The 24,368-nt window shown below is 26.7% G+C and overlaps 1 protein-coding gene across 2 annotated transcripts in view; it reads left to right on the forward strand.

Annotated features, from left to right (window-relative positions):
- Positions 1-20,679, forward strand: part of LOC136091327 (fibrillin-1-like) — a 110,185-nt gene extending 89,506 nt beyond the window's left edge. The window contains exons 13-15 of one of the 2 annotated variants that reach the window (XM_065818755.1): positions 1,537-1,646; positions 9,383-9,447; positions 20,152-20,425. In XM_065818755.1, coding sequence (XP_065674827.1) covers positions 1,537-1,646; positions 9,383-9,447; positions 20,152-20,176 — 200 coding nt within the window. In that variant the 3' untranslated portion in view covers positions 20,177-20,425. Of the gene's footprint in view, positions 1-1,536; positions 1,647-9,382; positions 9,448-20,151 lie in introns of both variants that reach the window. The other variant, XM_065818754.1, reaches the window with a different exon arrangement.
- The last annotated feature ends 3,689 nt before the right edge of the window (positions 20,680-24,368 follow it).

A 24,368-nucleotide genomic window follows, 5' to 3' on the forward strand; every position in this document is an offset into this window, starting at 1 on the left:
ATATAAGTTTTATAATAAATTAAAAGGCGGATTAGTATTAGTAAACATAGATGCAGTTGATAACTGCTACCTTACATCTTTGCATCTACGTATATTGTTGTACATTTTGTCAAGTAAAAATAACTACTAGTAGTAGATGACTGTAAGACAGATCAATGTTTATTGTGGTAAAACAAAACATCAAAAAAATAAATATAAACTGTTTATTACAATATAAAACAAATAAACATGCTAAGTGTGTTATTACAAGTGAAAAAATACAAGTCTTTATTACAAATGTGTGTTATTGCAATGACTCTATACATCTACTCATAAGTACTACATAAATTTTTTTTTTTAAAAGCTCAAAGTTATTTTTTGAGGTTACATAGATACTTCGCAAAACATTTGTTAATTACGTTATTTTCATGAGCAACTTTAAAAAATAGTTACAATCTGTAATTGTGTAGCAAAAAATTGTTAGACCAAGCAATATTTAGGTAAGTTTATGTCAGTTTTTGTAAAAGTTTTAGAAATTTTTTTAGCAAATATTATAGAATTGAAAAAATTACCTAACAAAACACTCAAGTTACGTTTTTTTTAGCAAAATAGTTATAGGTAAATATTACTAGATTGTTTCAAAAAATATAATGCAATCTCTCAAGTCAATCAGGCTTATTCTTAGGTGAAGCAAAAAACTGAAACTTCTCATAATACAAAAATAGGCATAATGAATAAGTTTAATTTGGTCAGAACGGTATCAATGATGAAAAATCAGATCGGAACATGAGTTTCAATTACGGAAAATTCTATTCTGCTTGAAAAAAAAAAAATGGATTCAAGTCCCATAATACCATCAGAAATCGTTTCTAAAAAAAAAAGCCAAGAGTTACTAAACTGTGACCATTTTAAAGTAAGAACACATAAAAAGGAAACTAAAAATTAATGAGATGGTCTTAAATATGCTGTTAAGTTGTAGTTCAAAATTTGCTGAAAGAAATAATAGTTTTGAGAAAAAACTTTAAGTTACGCATATAGAAAGCATATGTTAGAAACATATATTACAGAACGAAATCCATAAATGTATAAAGAAAACATATTGAAACTTGATAAAGCAACTTAAAAAGCCTTAAACAAAATTCAACCAGAAGAAACAAAATATTTAATGGAAAAAATGCTTAGCCACCTAGAGATTTTAAAACTTGCATGGCCTTACAAAGCAAGCAAACCGTACAAAGATTTAAAATAATTGCTTTGCTGTTTGATAATTTTTTAAGAAATAAAAATTTAATTTGATTACCAACCTTGACAACAAATAAACCACTTAATTTTATCTACTTTCAGACTAAAATTATTTCAATTCATATATTACGCGAAAATAATAAAAATCTATTTAAAAACAAGTTCTTTGAATATTTTTTACTTTAACTTTACCATATATGTCAAAAGTTATAAAAATAAAGCACTTGTTTAGGAAAAAACTTAAAAAATACCAAGATAACTTTTTGAGACACTCTATAAATTTATAGAAATGACAATAAACTTATTCTTTTATAGAAATAAAAATAAACATTGGCATAGTTTTTACAGACGAAGATTATATGTTGCAGTATCTAAATCCATCCAATCTGCCGACTCTTGAACTGATTGACAGAGTTTCGAATGCAGTAAATTATTTTCACTTGAAATTATTGTGTTATTGTAATAAACTTATTGTAAAATATATGTCATATATATATACATATATACGTACATATATATATATATATAAATATAAATATATATATATATATATATATATATATATATATATATATATATATATATATATATATATATATATATATATATATATGTATAAATATATATATATATATATATATATATATATATATATATATACAGTATTGGACAAAACATTTGCAACCAACATCGAACAATGCTAAAAAGATGCAGACAAAACAAATGCAACTTTTTTGGTTTGTTTCATTTTCTTAAGTCTAGTCCGTGTCAACGTCACGTAAATTTTTTATTAATTAAAGGAAGTATCCAGAAGTTTCCAAATGTTTCCAGAGGCATGCAGAAGCTTCCAGAAGTTTCCAGAAGAAGCATCTCGAAGCATCCAGTAGCATCCAGAAGTATCCAGAAATATTCAGAAGTATCTAGACGCATCCAGAATCTTCCAGAAGCATCAAAAAGAAGCATCTAGAATCTTCCAGAACAGGTTCACACAGGTTCATTTTACTATATAAGAGAAATGTAAATCGACATGTAACTCAGTCAGTATATGGAAGTCAATCAGTCAGTATTATAAAGACAGTTTATCGAACTGAGTTTTATCAAAGTGTTTTATCGAAGAACATCAATACAAGAAGTGAAATACATCAAGTGTTTCATTACATCAATAACGTCCACATGCAACCAAGACGTTGTGTTCCACAGTTCATTATTGTATCATCACAAGGTAAATGTAACACGGTGAGCCTTGAGAAGCGTGATTATTTATTTATATTATTTTTATGACGTCAAGTGCAAAAATGGCTCGCAACAATCTTGGATTGGAACAAAGAAAGAAAATTATTGGCAATTACGTAAGTGGAATGTCACAAAAAAGTTTTTGCGATAAATATCGCGTGAAAAAATGGACCGTATCAAGACTGTGTTCCAAATGTCGTACTACGAGGAAGATGGCAGCAGATAACAAAGGTGGAAGACCGCGTTCCACCACCTCTAGAGAGGATTCTATGATCGTCAGATCCATCAAGAAGGATCCCTCAATATCATCACTCGATATACAAAAGCAATTCGAGCCGTCTGTATCGGACCGAACAATCAGACGACGTGCTGTTGAAGTCGGATTGCTTTCTTGACGGCCTGCAAAGAACCCATTGGTTTCACTAAAAAACCAGAAGAAAAGACTCCTGTTGGCTACATCTAATATTGACTGAAATGCGCAGAAATGGCGGACTATCCTGTTCAGCGATGAATTGAAGTTCAACATCATTGGGAAGGATGGCATTTGCTGTGTACGTCGAACAGCCGGAAAACGCCTCGATTTACGTTACTGTCATAAGACCGTGAAACATGGTGGAGGCAATGTAATGGTCTGGGGATGATTTTCTGGTAACGGTCTAGGTCCAATTCATCGAAACGATAAAATAATGGACCGTTTTATGTAGAAAAATTTCCTGAAAGATGTTATGTTACCTCATGCTGAATGGAATATGCTAATAAAATGGGTTTTTCAGCAAGACAACGATGCGAAACAGACTGCAAAAGTAGTCAGCTGTGGTTTTAAGACAACCATCTTTTGGTGATGGGTTGGCCGCCTCAATATCCGGATCTCAACTTTTATATAAAAAAACTAAAGTAGCATTATTTAGTAGCACTCGTTTTGTCCGCTACAATATATATATATATATATATATATATATATATATATATATATATATATATATATATATATATATATATATATATATATATACAGTATCGGACAAAACGAGTGCAACCAAATGATGCTAATTTTGTTTCTTTATATAAAAGTGCTACAATTTTTCAATTTAGAGAAATAACTTTGTAACCGTTTAGAGACGAAGTCCTTCAAGTTTTATTCATCACAAAGTTCATTATTTTTACAGGAAAATTCATACATTAATCAAAAGTATTAAAAAAAGTTGATTTCCTTCTGGACAAAACAAGTGCAACTCGAAAAAATGTTGACCAAGATGTATTTCGCTATCAAATTTTTGTGGTGAATTCTTTGTTGTCGATCCTAGCCTTGCATCTTCGAGGCATAGATTCAATCAGGTGATCAATAAAACTTTGTGGAATCGTTGCCCAGGCCTTTTGGATTTGTTAAAACAATTTATCCTTATAACAAACACTTTCACGATAATTCCTCGGTTGACAATCTCCCACAGGTTCTCAATAGGGTTGAGATCCGGAGATTAAGGCGGCCAACCCATCACCGATTGGTGGTTGTTTTAAAATGCTTGACTACTTTTGCAGTGTGTTTCGGATCGTTGTCTTTCTGAAAAACCCATTTTATTAGCATATTCCATTCAGCATGAGGTAACATAAGATCTTTCAGAACATTTTAAAACATGAAACGGTCCATTATTCCATCGTTTTGATGTATTGGACCTAGACCGTTAGCAGAAAAACACCCCTAGACCGTTACGTTGCCTCCACCATGCTTTACGGTGTCATGGTACTAACGTAAATCGAGGATTTTTCTGACCCGTCGACGTACACGGCAAATCCCATCGCTCCCAATGATGTTAAACTTTGATTCATCACTGAACAGAACAGTTCGCCATTTCTGCACACTCCATTCAATATGAGATGTAACAAACAGAAGTCTTTTCTTCCGGTTTTTTAGTGAAATCAGCGGTTTTTTTGCAGGGCGTCAAGAAAACAATCCGGCTTTAAGAACGCGTTGTCTGATTGTTTGGTCCGATACAGGCAGCTCTAATTGCTTTTGTATCTTGACTGATGATATCGAGAGATTCTTCTTGACGAATCTGACGATCATAGAATCCTCTCTAGAAGTGGTGGAACGCGGTGTTCCACCTTTGTTATTTTCTGCCAACTTCTCCGTAGAACGATATTTGGAACATAGTCTTGATACGATCCGTTTTTTCACGCGATATTTATCACAAATACTTTTTGGTGACATTCCACTTACGTAATCGCTAATAATTTTCTTTCTTAGTTCCAATCCAAGACTTTCGGAAGCATTTTTACACCTGAAGTCATAAAAATAATAAAAATAAATAATCACGTTTCTCAAGGCTTACCGTGTTACGTTTACTATATGATGATTCAATAATGGTCTGTGGAACACAACGTCTTGGTTTGTTTGGGATTGTATTGTTTTAATGAAACACTTGTTGTATTTCACTTCTTGTATTGATGTTGTTTGATAAAACACTTTGATGAAACTTACTTCGATAAACTGTCTTGATAATACTGACTGATTGACTTCCATATGCTGACTGAGTTACATGTCGATTTACATGTCTCTTATATAGTAAAATGAACCTGTGTGAACCTGTTTTGAAAGAATCTAGATGTTTATTTTTGATGCTTTTGGATGCTTCTGGATGCGTCTGGATGTTTCTGAATGTTTCTGGATATTTTTGGATGCTACTGGATGCTTCTGCATGCTTCTTCTGGAAACTTTTGGAATCTTCTGCATGCTTCTGGAAACATCTGGATGCTTCCTTTAACTATTAAAAAAATTCCGAACACCTCTAGTATACATATGTATATGTATACTAGAGGTGTTCAGAAAAAAAAAATTAGAATTTAAAATCCAAACCGTCTTGATTTGAAGCAAATATGTCTAAACTTACTCACTAAAAATTTCAGCGCCATTGAAACACTGTTTCGTTGCCCTCAAAGCAAATGTTTGAAAAAAAAGGACTAAAAATTGACAAAAAATGGATTACTTTAAGTGTCTTGAGGGCAAGGCTAGTATAAATATTTATAATGACTTTTTATTGTCAGGGTTTTGAATAATATCTGTATTTTTGATTCAAAATGTATAGTTTTTTTCTTTTAACCTTCCGTCAATTAAATTTAAACTTCGTGTTTTAGATTTATAACAGTTTGCAAATGTATATATTCAAACTAAGAATAGAATTAGTCATTTTGTGTACGTTTATTACCATTACCAAACAAAAAAATATGTTCTTAACTTATATTTACAATATTTTTAATATTATAAGTAGCAATATGAATCAAATATTAAGAAAAATTGTTTTATACATATCATTTAACAATTGAAATAAAATTATATAATATATAGCAAATATTTAAATAATATGATAAGTATTTTTCTTGCATTTATAATATTGATATTATAATATTAGATTAATGATAGTGATAAATAGTAAACTTTGCGATAAATATGTATAAAAAAACAAAAAGTGCACGTTTAAAAACAAATTTAAATTAAGATTTAATAAAAAAAAGAAATTGTTTATTAATAAAGCAGCTAAACCTGAAGTTACAGGTAATTTCTAGTTTGTAAGAAACTTAAACAATATAATGTATAAAATATATTTAAGATAGAGTGTGATTTAAATTATCTCAATAAAATATAATTAACAAATACATATGTGCCTTTAGATTTTCAACTTCCAACAAACATGGATATTCGACAACATCTAGCATACCTGCAATCTATACTGCCTAAAACCACTAAAAAAAGCAGTTTAATTAGGTGCTCGCGTCGTAAAAATTTTGAAAGATGTCAAAATTTGGATTGTAACTGTGTTTTAGCTAAGGTTATGAAACCCTGGATAAAAGCAGGGTTTGAAGTTGTTAGTGACACCTAACTATTCAAAAATCTCATTAAACTTGCTAGGCAGTATTCTAATTTAAAATAAATAAAACAAGGGGCTCTCCTAAAGATTTAACAAATCCGAAAAACTTTGAGAATTACTTAAAAAAGTTTAATTTAGCTAGGCAAGTCAGATTTAATTAACATTATTAAGACCGACAAAAAAAGATCTGACAAGGATAAGCTCAAAGACTTGATGTTTTTGGAAGATCAGAATGGAGAAAGAAAGTTTATTCTTAGAACAGAGGATAAGAAACTTAGCAGAAAGGTAAAACTTTACAATTAAAAGTATCAAGTTATATTTTTCTTATAAAACATTTCGTTAAAATTTATATTATTTTATGCTTCTGGACAGCAGAGAGTAACTGAAAGAAAATTTGAACGTAGGATGTGCGATCAACAAAATCTAATTATGAAATTTAACTTAATTCTGTTTTGAGTTCTGATTAATCTTATGATTTTGATTCTAGTAACTAAAATCAAAAAGAACCATCTCAATTTAACTGTACAGTAACTGCAGAAATTCCAATAGATGTGTATGCCGGGAACGTTTTCCTAATGGCTACTTTAAGTGATGTTTTGCCAAATGCTTTGCAAAAAGTGACAAGTGCCATTTTAACTGAAGCTGGTGTTGAACTTTCAGATATACATTGCAGTAAATCAACAGCCTTTAGAAAGATGAAATTAGCAAATGAAAATTTATCATTCTTAGCAAAAGAGGATGCAAAAAATGGAATAGACGCTTCTCCGCAGGAAAAAAGTTCAAGATTGACAGAATGGCAATTCTTGTGAACATTGAGGGTGAAATACACCTACTTGGTATTTCTCCTTTAACTTATTCTTTTGGTGAGGATAAATATACAAGTTTTATGAACCTAGTAGAGGAATATAAACTTGAATCAAAAGTTTTTTTTGTATATGTAATTTGTTTTGATAAAAATTTGATCAAAAATGGCTCAATCATAAAGATATCCAACGATTTAAGTACATATCTTTTAAAACTAGCAAGCAGGCATCACATAACAAAATTAAGAATAATGCATTTTTGGAAATAGACAACAAATGAGTTGACTACAGGACCAGAAAACTTATAGTTTCACAAATTTAGGAGTCTATTTAAACACCCTAATTTAAGCTATGCCCCAAGTGATCTGTGCAAGTTTTACTGGAAGGAGGTGAGTGGTAGTATAAGTAAAAAGACTGCTGAAGATTATTTTGAACTTTTCCAAAGCATATATAGAAAGAAAAGGGAAAGAAGGAGAAGATAAAATTGAAGACAGAAGAGAGCTGGCTGTATTAGTTGTGACTTATCTATCACCTTCTGTTTATAAAATTAAGAAAACTGGAGCTATCCATCATACCCGTTTTCTTGGTAAAGCAATTTACTATCTGAAAATGCAGCTTTTGTTTTCTAAACTTGACTTTGTTCAAAAAAAAAATCTGTGGTCTGTTTTTATGCCAAGGGGTATTTAGAATTGAGAAATGTGACAAAGACGCCCAATTTAGATATTAAAGCTATCCATCAGATACATCAATTTAGAAATATTTGTTGGAATTTGAAAGCAGTTGATGCTGTGCTTGATTTGCATTACAAGCACACTTGGTACTTGGACTCATTTATGATTTCACTAGCTCTATTGGATGAGGATTTGCAATTCTTTCATTTAAAGTATGGAAGACTAAACACTTTAAAACTGAAAACAAAAAAAATGAAAGATATCAGAAAAAAAAAAAAATGCTAGCACTGAGAAAGATCCACTAAGCATAGCCGCTTTGGTAGATGAGTTTTCTTACCTTATATTTAGTTTTAGTGGTTTGACGGAAGAAAGATTAAAAGACTAGCTTTCACTTCCACCGCAATATTGGCTTAAACAGTCTTAATTTTAAAATTTTTAAATGTCAATAGCCTTTTATTGTCCAATGACCATTCGGAAAGTGCTGTCGGCATGCTGCAGCAATCGTTACAACAACGAAGAGGAAAAACAGAACAGATTGATATCAGTTGACAGAGTTTGCTCTGCTTTCAGGATTTTTGTGAATAGCTCCACCAGCCTTACCAGAAAAAGATTATCTGTTACTCTTCCTTCATTGCGAAGAGAAAAAACACGAACAAAAAAAAAAAAAGATTAATTTGATAAACTATAGAAGAAACTTCTACGAAATCTTTTTAAATATTTGAAATATTTTTTTTTTCATTTAATAAATAATATTGAATCGTCATATGCAAAAACCAGATATGTTACAAAACCAACATTTTCGGTAAATTTAAAAAAACCTCTTTATTGCTTATTTATTATTGATTTGTTTTTAAAGACCACTTGATAACCGCGTACTTACTAATGATGTAAGGTACTTTGGCACATGTTTGATTTTTTCAGAATATCATTGATATTGCACACAAGGAACTTTTTTCGTAATAAAATTGCCAAATTTTGCAAAAAATGTTGGCGATTTTATTGCGAAAAAAAGCGAAGTGTAGTTTTTAAAGACAAATTAATAAATTGTAGTCCTAACTTGAGGAGTATTTTGTTTTATTCTGATTGAAATATTACAAATTATAAACGTACATAAAATGAGTAATTCTATTCTTATTTTGAATATATATACTTGCAAACTATATTATGAATCTAAATATCAAAGTTTGAATTTAATTGTTAAAAAAGTTATAAAAACAACGTCGCACCATTTAACAAACGTTTTTTAGCCGAATTAAAGTGTAAATATCTTTTTTTGAGAAGAAAGAAAAAAACCAAACCCTTTTAATCAAAGATACAGATGTTAATCTAAACCCTGAAAAAAATTTATTATAAATATTTATGCTAGCCTTGCCCTCAAGACACTTAAAGTAATCCATTTTTGGTCATTTTTTTGTCTTTTTTTTTCCAAATATGTGCTTTGAGGGCAAAGGAAAAGTGGTTCAATGGCGCTGAAATTTTTTGTGAGTAAGTTTAAACACATTTCTTTCAAATCTAGACGGTTTGGTTTTTTAAATTCTAAAATTTTTTTTCTGAGCACCCCTTATATATATTTGATTTAAATCTTATTTATTAGATTCAAAATCTTTACAACAAGCTCAATAAAACTGTATCATTTCAATTGATATTGATTTCTTTAAAGTAAGTAAAATATTTTGTTTTATTTTTTGTTATAAAACTTTGAATTTTTTTTTACTATTATTTTTTTAGTTTTGAAAGAAATTCTTATTAAAAAAAAAGAATGCTGTTCACTAAAATGGTTAACTTTAACTTTCCTATTCTGGTCAGCAAACAAAAATGTCATTTTGCTAAATAAAACGATCTTTCGCTTTTCACAACGTATTTACTTAAGGTTTATAAGTTATAAAAACGTTATTTAAGCAATGAACACATAATAATTGCAAAATATAACTAAACTTTATTCTTTTTAGTTCTTTAGAATGGGTTTCAACAAAATTTTGTTTTACATAAATTGATTTTAAAGAAAAATAAAATATATGCACCAAATTTGCTTATGAAATCTGTTTCCCCTAAAATTTTTTGTGTAACTTATGTAAAAATGACATCTTACCAATTTACCAATTTCAAAAATCTCACGAAACTCTTCTAAAAAATAAATATTTTAAATAAATCAACTAGACAATATTACTCACTTTTTTTTCCAAATTATAATTGCTTTTTACTGATTTGTTAAACCATGTTATCATAAAAAAACCCTATCATTCAATCAGAATTTCGGGTTTGTTATCGGTATAATAATGTTATCAATATTTAATATTTAATAAAAAAACTTTACTTTGTTAATCAAAACATTTTCTACAATTTATTAAAAAACACAAAATTCATAAATTTATAACGATTTTAGCAATGACTAAACTTTCTTTTTTTTTTTATGCGGTTATTGTCAAGTTTGTATTTTTGCATTAACGCTCAGATTTCGTGTCCTATCAATTTCGTATTGTAAAATTTATTTTACCTCCACTTAATCTCTTTTGCATCTTTGTCGAATTGCTCATTTTGTTCTTCGGAGACGTTGCGCATATGGCTCATACTAAATACTTTTAGGTGAGCTTCCAGCATTTATAGTTTAAAGGATATCCATTACCCCATACAGCCAAATGCTTTTATCAAATTACTCATTAAATCTCTATTTTCATATTCATCATCTTTACCAAAATATTTATAAAAATACTTTAATCAAATTATACATTAAACCTCTAAATCTATATTCATCATTTTTACCAAAAGACCCAGCCAAATGCTTTAAATATTCATTAAATATCTAAATCTATATTCATCATCTTTACAAAAATATCTAGCCAAATGCTTTCAAATTATTCGTTCAATCTCTAAATCTATTTTCATTATCTCTACAGTTGATAAGAAAGCTAATAATATTTATTATTAGCTATCCTTTTTGTTAAACACATTTTTATTTAAGTTTCAGCGCAAACCTCACTTTTTGCCCTCAGATGACTTAGGAAAGAACTCTAGAAGGTACTTAAAAGCGGATATTTAATTATTGAGAGCAATGGAAGACTGTTTCATCAAGTCCAACTTAAGGTCTAGTGATAAAATGAGCATATTTCAAATAAACTAATTGCTTCCACCTAAAACTCTGAGTTCATATTAAGTAAACTATTTGTTGCTCCAGTTTTTTTTGTTAAAGTGGTCTCAGATTGCTCTACTATTTCTAAATTTAATAAGTATCTAATAATTAGAGACAAAAAATTGGAAACTCAACAAATTCACCTTGAACAACAAACAAGACGCAATCATTCTTTTGTGTGCAATAACCTCCTCAGAATAATGTTTATTGCAGAGCATCTAAAAGGGTTTACGCACAGTATTAATATGACTGAATGTGCTAAAAAAATCATTTCCGTTTTCTAGGACAGAATTTAAGTTTTTGATAGACCTATCGATAAATATATATAAGTTTCTGGGTTTTAATGGAACTTGAGTTGCATCAAAAAGTCCAATTAAATTATACTATAAGTGAAAAGCTTGAAAAAGTTTTGTTTTGTTTCCTTTGCTAGATAAATAACTTGAGATTGGACTTGGTTAGACCCAATAACTGTAACTAAACATTTAACTTGTTTTTGATTTGAAATAAAAGAAACTTTCTCACTTAAGAGTAGAGATGATTGGGAACTCAGGCCGAAATTGGTGATTTTTAATTCATTGTGGTTTCTGCCGTAAATACATTTTCTTAGGTCGGAATGCCGTGATTTCTTTTTTTCTTTTCTAAAAAATATGTGACTTAGAATGTGTAAATTAAATTGAAAAATCATTGTTCTACAATGAATTAAAGAACTAAACGTTAAACTTGGTTAAAAAATAACGAAGATCTTAACAAACACAATTTAATTTTGTTTGCAGTAAATTACTACCGTGACGGATCCAGGATTTTTTCATATATATATATATATATATATATATATATATATATATATATATATATATATATATATATATATATATATATATATATATGTATAACTTTATTAATGTTTGTAAACTGCTTCATAATAGAAATAAAAAAGTTATGGAAAGTTCTCTTTATTAACAGTGAAGATTTTCAATCTTCACTGTTAATAAAAGAAATTTCTTTTAAAAAAACAATACTAAATTTTTCTAAATATGAAAACTCTAAAAGCTGTTTAAAAGCTTGAGACTTTGTTATTGAAACAATTTTTGTGCTTTTTATTGTGTCGTTGAACATTTGTTCCATCTAACAGATTGCACCGTATGTTTGCTGCGTTTTTGCCAATTTAAATTTAATTGAGAATGAAGTTTGATCTTTTTAGATTACTGCCATCAACACATGTTTTATATAAAACCGCATTAAATGCAAATTTGTTTGTAAAATCATGAAAACTGGCAAAAATGTTTTCAATAAAATTATGTTATCAACAAATGTTCTTGATTATGTTTTTAACGAAACCATTATTTAAACAATAGGTTTTGATTATGTTTCAACTGAAATAATTTTTTTACTAAAGTTATCTATTATGCTTTCGACAAAAGTTCTGAATTATGATTTAAACGCAGTAATGTTTTCAACAAAAGCTCTTGACTATGTTTTCAAGTTTTTCAAAAGTTCTTGTAGGATTACTTACCTGAATTTGTCCCTTTTTCAGTACCTTTGTTTAAATTAAAGTGATTTTGGAAAAAATATATTTTAAGAAATAACGTTTCAAGACATTCTTTTTAGGCTTTTTTTTATTTTTTATTCATTTATTTCGCCGTTTAATAACTTTTACAATTTTTAAGGTTTATAAATCAAAAAAAACTGGCGGGGCAAGTAAAAGACATTGTTTTGTCTTATCACCGAGCCCCAATCGTACGTATTTACAATAGCCCGGATAATATATTTATACTTTACAAACTATTTATTAAAAATTATAAATGAAAAAATAAATAACAATTAGTTTAAGAAATACTTTAAGAACAATATTCATGTTAAGAGTAATAATCAAGTAAACAAGAAAAACTGAAGGAAAAGTAAAAAAGAAAAACAAAAAATAAATAAATCAATTAAAGAGCACGTATTTTCAAGGGCCACACTGTATACGTATATTTTACAAAGTATTTGTTGAAGAATAAGAAAATAAAATTTATAACAATTTGTAATAAAGTAATATTTAAATAAAGAACAAAAAATTCAAAATAAAAGAGTATTTAATTTATAAAAACCGTTTTATGTATATATATTTTTAACCAATTTAATTAAAAGTAAAATAAATAACAACTCATTAATAATTAAGTAAAATATTGAAAAACTAAGATTTCACCAATAACTTTTAAGATTAGAGGAAACTCAAATAACGAAAAAACTAACAAACAAAAATTGATAAATTGATAAATTCTGAAACATATTTTATATAATTGAATTTTAGTTTAAAAGATGCATTTAAAATCGAATATATTAAAATCCATAAGTAATAACACCTGTTTCGATTCTTTTTTAAACTGATGAATACTAACTTTTTCCGTATTTGCAATATTAGGAAACTGTTTCCACAAATAGGGTCCACGATATTGAATTGAATATTTAATTTGTTTTGAATTATATTTAGGGACAATGTAGTTATTATTTGAAAATTTTGTCGGATATTTATGGTCTACTTTTTCAAAATAGGACTGAAATATTTTAGGAGATAGTCCCATTTTTGTTTTATACATAAACATTAAAACTTGATGTAAGTTTATTTTATAAACATTTAATGCGCCCAGTATACGCAGAAGAGGCTCGCATGGTACAATTTTATCAGCTCCAAATAATTTTCTGCAGGCATGTTTTTGTTTACTGTACAATTTTTTAAATTTTGTATGATTTTTACTTGCCCATGCAATATTACAATAAATCAAATGACAATGAATGAAAGAAAAATATAAACTTTTTAAAGATTTATTATTTAGAAATGGTTTAACCCTATATATCATGGCAATATTTTTTGATAACCTTTTCTCAATGCTTTTTATATGATCACTCCAACGTAAATGTTCATCTAATATTACGCCCAAAAAGTTAACTGAAGTTTCTCTTTTAATGTTAGCGTTATTGATTATTAGATTTGGGAGTTTAATGGGAATATTTTCTAATTTATTTACTTTATGAAATAAAATAAATTTGGTTTTATCCACATTTAGAGACAGTTTATTACTTATAAACCATTTATTAACCTTACCCAACTCTTCGTTAGCTGTTTCAAAAAGTGTTTTAATATCTCTGTGAGAATAAAAAAGATTTAAGTCATCTGCAAAAAGAATACAGTTTAAGAAGTGTGTTGCTAAATTTAAATCATTTATATATTCTAAGAATAATAAGGGTCCAAAAATAGAGCCCTGGGGGATACCACAAGTTACAGTATATGGAATTGTTTGCTTTTACGCATATTGGATGAATTGCATTCTATTGGTCAAATAGCTTTTGAACCAAAGTAAGTTATTATTTTTTATTCCATAATATTCAAGTTTTTTTATTAGTATGTTATGGTTTACAGTATCAAAAGCCTTTGACAGATCAATGAAAACTCCTAATGTAAAGTAGTTAGTACTAAACGCGTTTGTTATTTGATTGACTATATCAATCACTGCATGTTCAATGGAACATTTTTCCTTAAAACCAAACTGTTTTGAGTACAATATATTGTTTTCTGATAAATAATTAAATAGCCTGTTATACATTATTCTTTCAAGCAATTTTGAGAAACACGGTAATATAGATATAGGTCTATAATTAGAAATAATAGAGTCATCGTCAGTCTTAAAAACTGGTATGATTTGTGCAATTTTTAATTTTTCCGGGACAATACCTGTTTTAAAAGAAAGATTAAAGATGTGAAACAAAAGAGGTTCAAATATATGATAAACAGATTTTACAACATTAACGTTAATTTTATCAAATCCAGCACTTTGGTTGTTTTTAAGATTATAAAAGGCAGTTCGCAATTCAATTAATTTAAGATTAGGTTCATCCATAACTTTATCGTATTTTTTTAAATAAGACTCAAATGAAATTGAATTCAGAGGAATTATTGATGCCAAATTTGGACCAGCATTAATGAAAAAACTGTTTATTTTTTCAGCAATAATTGATTTATCATAAATATTTTTATCATCAACTGTTAATTTTTTTGGCAGAGTGTTTCTCGCATAACTATTTTTGCCAATTACTTCTTTAATTACATTCCAAGTTTTTTTGGTGTTTCCGCTTGCTTTGTCTAATAGTTTTGCATAATAAAGCTTTTTAGAGATTTTTTTTGTTTTTTCGAATACATTTTTGTAGTTTTTATATGTCATTTCGTTTTTATAAGTTTTTTTTTTAAAGTATTTATCATATAACTTTTGTTTTCTTTTTGAGGATTTTAGTAACCCATTAGACATCCATGGAGTCATAACTGTTTTTGTGTTCACTATAATTTGTTTTTCAGGAAATGCTGTTTCATATTGCTTGCAGAATTGACTTAGAAATAGATCATATGAGTTGTTAGCATCATTTGATTGCAATACCAGATTCCAATCAACGTTGTTTCTTAAAAGGTTTTGAAACTGTTTTACAGAGTTTTCATTGATCTGTTGCCTAAATATGGTAGTTTTAGAAGGAATGTTGTTATTTATTATGTCATAAGTAACTAAGAATGTTGGGAAATGATTTGATAAGTCAGTTTTGATTATACCTGTGTTAAGACGGTTATTATGAAAGTTATTACTTATTATATTATCAAAAAGTGTAGAAGAGTTGTTAGTCACTCTAGTTAGCTTGTTTATTGTGGGAATTAAGTTACTTTGAAGAAGAGTGTTTATAAAATTTTTTACATTATTATTTGAAGCATGTTTTTTTAGGTCAATATTTAGATCACCAGCCAAAAAGACATGATCTGGCGTTTTATTGATAGCTGTTATAAATGATTTCAGATGAGTTTTATATTTTTTTAAACTACCTGATGGTGGTCTATATGTCGCATTTACAATTATGTTTTTTTGTGTTTTTATTTTTTAATTCAATACATAATGACTCACAATCTATTTCATTCACACAGAGATCATTACGTAAACTATAATTAATTGAGTTGTGGATAAAAATACTTACGCCCCCACCAATACCAAAGTTACGTGGTTAGTAAACTGATTTGTAGTTAATTAGTTCAAATTCCGAATTTGTTTCACCACACTTACACCATGTTTCCGTAAGACAAATAAATTTAAAGTCATGTTTTAATTCATTCAACAAAAACTTAAAGTTTTCAAAATTTTTTTTTAAACATCGAACATTAATGTTTAAAATTGAAAAAAAAACTTCCTTTTTTTGTAGATATTGGAAAGATTCAAAAACTGTATAGTATTGACTTTCAAATATTTGTTGATTAAAATTATCAGAGTCATCTTCGTCCCTGAGAATGATATTTTCATCAAAAAATTTAATTATTATGTTTTCTTCCATTTTTTGTTTTTGTTTTAAAAAAAAATAATATAAAATAATTATAATAGAAAATAAAAAGGATTTGTATAAACACAAAATTGCAAATAAAACAATAAAACTTAATTCTTGCTTTCTTGGCACGGTTTTTTTGATACCCAATCGCGCACAATTAGCTTATCATACGATATATATGCAAATTTTCCCAGCTGCCTTTCAGTTTTCATTCTTTTTCTCAATTCTTTTCTTATTACATTAGTTTTGTAGCAAAAATCTTCATTAATGAAAATACTTTCACCCTTTAATTTAAAAGAATTTTTTAAAACTTCCACTTTAACTTTGTAATCTAAAAGTTTTATCATGATTGTTCGTGGTTTTTTTGCATCTTTACGTCCGCAGCGATGCGCTCGTTCAATTTTAACTTTTTTTACCCTTAAAGTCTGTTCAAACAGTTTGATCACTTTTGTTTCACTTTCCGTCAATGTTTCATTTTAGTTTTCTTTGAGTCCATTAAATCTGGGATTATTTCTTCGTGACCGATCTTCAATTTCTCTTAGTTTATTTTTAAGGTCGGTACACTCTATATTTTTGTGAGCTACATTTTTAGAAACTCTTTCTTTCTCGATAGATTCAATATTATTTTTAATCTTTTTTTCAATGAGTTCTTCGTAAATATTTAGGCTTTCTTTTATATCAAATACATGACTTTAAGAACGTTTTCTTCTTGTTGTTTTATTAGTAACTATATGTCTTTCTTATACTCAGCGAACATTTCTCTAAACATATTTCTTATTTCACTAATTGTAACTGCCATATTTAACAATTAAATTGATAGCAAATGTTAACTTTAAAAAATTTTTTTTTAAATTTGTTAAAAAAAAACAACAAACGTCTTTGCAATAAAACACGTCTGTTCGCCGCAACTTTGAACGATTAAGGCTTCTTTAAGTACACCACATTTCACACACGGAAGTTTGTATATGTTATTCCTATTATATATAAAACAATATAAATGACAATTAATAATTTACTCTTATTTAATCTTTTAAATATAAATACCTTATAAACAACGAATAGTTAACGTTTGCAAATTTATCAAAAAATATATTAAATTTGAAACTGAATCACGCATAAAGGAAAAAATTTTTAGTGCATAAGTAAATTTAAATCTGTCCATTTACAATATATAGAGTGTTCAGTATCACACTTTATCATAGAGTGACATCAGTTGTTCAAATGTAGTTTACACATAGCAACGCGCAGATATCACGCACGGATATTGCATATTAGTCAATTTTATGCAGTTTTTTATACGAAAGTAATATGCTTGTTAGTGTTTCAAATGAAAAATTATATATTTAGAATTCAAAATTCACACTATTTTGTTATACTTCTACTTTATACTATTTTACTTTTTTGTTATACTTATACTTGAAGATAATTATAGTAGAATGCATATATCCTAAAATCCTAGAGTCTACGTACAAAACAAGGAAAAAGAAAAATCACGCACAGAAACGGAAATCCTCTACCTTTTTAGAGATTAAATTAAACAATTAATCAAGAAATTAGCTGTTTTTAATAATAAAACAAATTCTGTCGAGCCATTATGCTTTGATAAATTAAATAATTATAAAATAAAATAATGAATATAAAATACCAAAGAATAAATTAGCAACTTTTGACACCTAATATTAAAAAGCTAAATTAAAAAAAGCACATATCAGTAAATGTCTCAAAACTTTCAAAAAAGCTTAAATGAAATGAAAAAAGCAAAACAATTTAAAAATTATTCATTCTCTTTTTTTCATTCATTGTTTATCCTTCCTTGTTTTACTTCTTCCTCATTTTATTTGACAAACTAATTTTTATGCTGAAAACAAATTATTTAATCAGTGCACTTGCGCCCTGTTAAAAAAAACTTGTTCTAGAACATCTTATTTTTAGTTTAAATTGAAAAAAATGGTGTTTATCAATAAAGTGAGTTTTGTTGAATTTTAACTAACTAACAGCTAAAAAGCTTAGAATGATAAGCATGCATGAGCAGCATCTATTTCTTATAGAGAATAAAAAGCCTATTTATAATAGATGACATTATAAAGACTCTGAAATTACTATCTTACTAACTAGACTAACTATTAACGGCTAAAGAATCTGAAATTAATTACAAAAAATATACGCACGACATCTTTGATATAACCAAATTAATAGTTATGCTTTTACAACAATGATTTTTTATTTGCAAAGAAGACTTCTTACTTTTTTTTTTTTTCATGCATCTGCTTACTTGTTTAGATAAAATACTTTTTTACTTTGTGTGGTATGAGAGATGCTGCACTTTTTCATGGATATAGTAAAACTTTTTCATAGATAAAATGAAAACAGTAAATGCGTATCGTTGAATAATAAAATATATTATTCATAAATCTCATAAAAACACTTTTCATAAAAGCAAATGTTGATTTAGATGTGGACATGGCCTACCATATTATAATATAGTAGTGTCTACATTTAAATCAATTATTGCTTTTATAAGGGGATTTTTGTAAAACCATACTATATAACAATATTACTAAATTGTAATACAACAATATAATATTAAAATATAATTATTATATGTAACAATATAATTATTATATGTAAACCTTGATGTAGATTAATAGCAACTACAGCGATATTTTTATGTTAAAAAAAAAAAAGTAAATTTAATAATTAAAATTTAAAATGTAAATCTGCAAGCCAAGACAAGTTACCAAAAACTTCGTAAACCTTTAAATTTTACTCTAGTTTAATTAGTCAACGTTTATTATAAATCTTAAATGTGTTCAGGTCATGAAAAAAGTTTGAATTTAAAGTTTAAATTTATCATTTATAAGAAATGACAAAATGAACATGGCATTAAAAATGAGATATTTTGTTAAAAAAAACTTCATAACATTAGAGGTCGTCCATAAATTAGGTCACACTTTAGGAAGAGGGGGAGTTAGGTGACTTTGTGACGATATGTTGCGAGGTAAGGAAGGAGGTTCCCAATTTTGTGACATTTTTTTTTATCAGTTAATAATCTAGAGAGGACTTTCTTTTAATAAAAGAGTCTGACCAAACCACAACCCTCAGTTAATGTGTCTACATGTTGATTGTAAAATTGACTACGCCTAAATCTTACTTGAATGTTTACACTCAAATTAATTAATGTTTTTAATATAATTTATATTGTTAACATCTCATAGCATGTATAAAAAGTATATATATGTATAAAAAAAGCTATATAGCTATACACACACATATATATATATATATATATATATATATATATATATATATATATATATATATATATATATATATATATATGTATATATATATATATATATATATATGTATATATATATATATATATGTATATATATATATACATATATATATATATATATATATATATATATATATACATATATATATATATATATATATATATATATATATTATATATATATATATATATATATATATATATATATATATTATATATATATAAATATATGTATATATATATATATATTTATATATATATATATATATATATATATTGTTTTTTAAAGACGGAGAGATTCTTTGAAATGCAAACATAATAATTATATATATATATATATATATATATATATATATATATATATATATATATATATATATATATATATATATATATATATATATATATATATTTTGTTTTTTAGAGACAGAGAGAATCTTTGTAATACAAAAATAATAATTATATACATATATATATATATATATATATATATATATATATATATATATATATATATATATATATATATATATATATATATATATATATATATATATATATATATATATATATATTTATACATTTTATTTGTTTTTTTGTTTTTTAGAGACGGAGAAAAAGTAAAACCTTAAAAGACAAAATTGACGCACATTGTCATTGCCAATCTTACCAAATTGTTTAATTTTTTTTATTGTTTATAAATATTTTGATAAGATTTTGATAAAGAACAGTTTTCATTTTCGCCATGGAATGATTGTGATTATCTTATTGAGATATTAATCATTGGTTAAATTTTTTTTTTTTTTAATTAATTTTTAAGCACTTGTTATATTTAATTTCTTTCTAATTTATGGAAGTTGTAACAATGATATATTATTTAATTTGATGTCTAACTTGTTGGAGTTTATTGGATAAAAAAAAAACGCTTTTTTTTGTTTATAACCATAGTCCGCAATTTGTAAAACGGGCAAAAGCTGAAGCTGTCGTGTGGAAGAAAAGTTAAAATCGAAAGTCAAAAATTTCCAATAAATTTACGATAGTTCAAAAACACGTTTTTTTAATTATAAAATACTTATAAAAGTTTTTTTATAAGTCTATGTTTATTAAAAAGTAATAAAAGTTTATATCATAAAAATGGTTCAAAATAGTATGACGTTTACTTTTCTATTCAAAACTTTAATCTCTTTTTGATCGAAAATAAATTAAGGAAACATAAATTATTATTTTACAAGTATTCTACTTTCCTCTCAACCTTTTACATAAAAAGTATTTAAATTTAGAATATATTTACTTCATTTAAGGAAAGAAAAGCCAAAAATAACAGTTAACAAAAAAGGGCAAAAGTGGCTTTACTTTTCGAATCGAAGTTAGACATCTAGTTTATAATTGGGTTCTAAACTTTGAATTGACAATAATCATAGAAAAGCTGCAAATTTATATTGCAATATAGATAAAAAAATACTATACTTCCCAGTAAGCACACAAACGTTTATTAAACGTCGAAACAACGTTTAGATTAAGGGTTTAGATTTGGTCGATAATACGTTCAGAATGAAATCCAGATTAACGTTTAGATCAAGCCTCCATAAAACGTCGAGATTACAACGTATTTTCGACGTCTATTATAGGGTTAATAAAGGCATATAAAGCGTATATTATACGTATATAAAGCGTTTAGATTTAGTTCAATTAACGTATATAAATTGTTTAGATTTAGTCTAATAAACGTCTAAAACGTGTTTAGATTTAGTCTAATAAATGTATATAAAGCGTTTAGATGTAGTCTAATTGAACGTATATTTAACGTTTAGATTTAGTCAAATAAACGTATGTATATTGTTTAGATTTAAATCTAATTAAATCCAACCTAATATATATATATATATATATATATATATATATATATATATATATATATATATATATATATATATATATATATATATATATATATATATATATATATATATATATATATATATATATATATATATATATATATATATATATACACACACTTTATATGCTTTTCCCAAATATACAAATATTTTATATACTTATATATTATTTATAACTTTTTATAATTTACTACTTTTATACTATATATACCCATTATAAACTTATAAATTACGCTATAGTTTGGATTTACCTTACAAATAGCAGAGGGAAGGGGGGGGTCCTTAAACTATATTTGTTTGTTTCAATAACTCTAAAAAATTTATTCGCATTATCCATTATGCCTTCGCACTAGCAATATTACAGTTAAAATTTATAATATCAATTTACGTCTAAAAAAAATCCATTTTGCAAGAACGCACCTAAACAAATATTTTTTGTAAATTTAATCTCATTTAGCAAAAAATAAAAGTTTACATTAGTATTAAGTTAAAGATTACTAATAAAATTATTAAACTTATAAAAATGTATTTTGGATCACTGTGTCCTCTGGTTTCTCAAAAATCTTTCTAATATACCGTCCAACGAAAGTTCATCAAGCGCCGGTTCTTGTTCATCGTGCGCCAGTTCTTTGTTCATCGGCCTCGGTTCTTGGGCAACATCATCATTCATATTCGTCTCCTGATTGTCTTATTTCTTAACCTGATTTGTAACCGCAAAAAACTATTTTAATTAAAATAATTTTAATGTACATTCATAAAATAAAATTAGAATTACACAGAACAACTTTACATATAGAGGATTTTCTGAATGGAAGTTTCCAAAATTTCCTGTACCATCCATGTTTATTTTTGACAAAAATAAACATGGAAAATTTCGAAAGTCGCGCCATATCATATGCAGTGGCTTTTACCAGCTCTGTTCAACCAAATTTCTTTAGCAAATGTAGCTAAATTAAACTAATATGCATCTAAATTAAAAAAATTAAAAAATTTATTTATTAAACCTTAATTAATGCAAAGATGAGTACCTACTGCTACACTATCCAACTAACGCTTACAAAATGAATTTAAACTGTTTATAAAACTTACGAAAAAAGTTCTTGCAGCAGGACTTTCATAACGAGAGACCAGCAACTCATATTTTTTAACTGTGTCAATGTTGCAATCAATAATTTCTAAAACATCTGAGTCCATTAAGTTGTTGGCATTTTGGAAGGTAGATTGTCGCGATAAGAGTTTTTAACTTTTTAGCTTCCGACACTCGTTTATTATTTATTATTCAGTCGTTTTGCTTTCAGTTGTTGCAAGGAAGTGAATCTTGTAAACGCATATAAATTAATTATTTAGCCAATAAAAAATAATTTTTTAATAATTTTTTTTATTTCGTTTTAATTATGCCTATTTAAACCGCGTGATATAAGCTGTTATGTGAGTCTTCTGACCAATGGCTATATTGCTATATTACAATATAATACACGTTTATTAAACGTCGATCAAACGTTTAGAATAACAACTTATATTAGTCAATATTGTAAACGTTTGATTGACGTTTAATAAACGTATAAATTAAAAGATTTAAAGCGTAGATTTTAAATCTATAAATGTTTACGTTTAATTAAGGTCGATTAAAGGTTTACAATATTGACTAATGTAAGTCGATATTCTAAACGTTAAATCGACGTTTAGTAAACGTATATATAAAAAAGTTTGAAATATACATTTCAAATCAAGCGTCACTTTTTAGTCAATAATAGGTCGCTAAACGTTTTATCTATTTTTCGACCGATTTCGATTAAATATTGACCAATTCTCAACCATTCTGTGTTTACTGGGTTTGTAAATATAATTTTTTTTGACCGTGATTCAAGCATTTAATGGTTTCTAGTTTCCTTATGTCTTTGTCTAGTTCAGGGTTTAATTCTTGTTAAATCATTAGTTAAGATTAAAAAAAGTTTTTTTCTGTTAGAAATTAGATATTAACTTTTTTTCAGTTAGCGAGAAGCAAAGAGTGTTATGAGATGGCTGAAATATAATTAGAGTATTTATAAAAATATATTTATTACTTATTTCTAATTCCGTAATTAACCTTTAACAATATATGCACCATTATTTTCAATAAAACTTAATGAAGCTTAAGAAGGGAAAGAAATGTAGCTTGGATTTATTACCATAATTTGACTGCTACTTTATGATTTAGAACAGTTTTTCGGATTGTTCTCATGTTTATCAAACTGATCGCGAATGTTTTCCACATACTGATAGAGTAACATAGAAAAACCCAGACAAGTGCTGCGAGACACATTCGCCTTTTATACATAGAGAGAAGTAAAATGCAAATAAATAAATAAATAAAATTGAGTTTAATAGAAAATTTATTGTCGTTATAAAGTATTTTCGCTAATCTAAACTTATTCTCCGGCATTAATGAAAACCAACACTTAAATCTTCTTACTAAGACTTTTAGCTTACAGTTGTTGTTCCAGCTTTTAAAGGTTCAGGTAATGGTGTTAAATATTCATCAAGTAGTTATGTTAAATTTTATAGTTATATGTTAAATTTTGTATATATGTTAATATATATATGTTAAATTTTATAGTTTTTTTAAATTTTGCTTATATATTTGCTATATTATATAATAAAATATTGTAAAATATTATATAATGCTTAGACTTGCTAAATTGCATATAACATTTTAGCAATTTTAGGCATTTTAACACATCTTAATATTTTCTATTTCTTTATTCTGATTTTTTTTTTTTTTGAATTACTAGTTATTATTTTACTATATATATTTATATGCGAATAATTTATCTACACGGACATACACACAAAAAACAATACACATACCGCTCCAAATGACGGATAATAAATGAGCCACTTAAGTAAAAACTTTTCATTGCTGATTTTCACCAGTATAGATTTTCAA

Source organism: Hydra vulgaris, chromosome 15 (assembly GCF_038396675.1).
Source record: "Hydra vulgaris chromosome 15, alternate assembly HydraT2T_AEP".
NCBI classification, from domain to species: Eukaryota; Metazoa; Cnidaria; class Hydrozoa; order Anthoathecata; family Hydridae; genus Hydra; species Hydra vulgaris.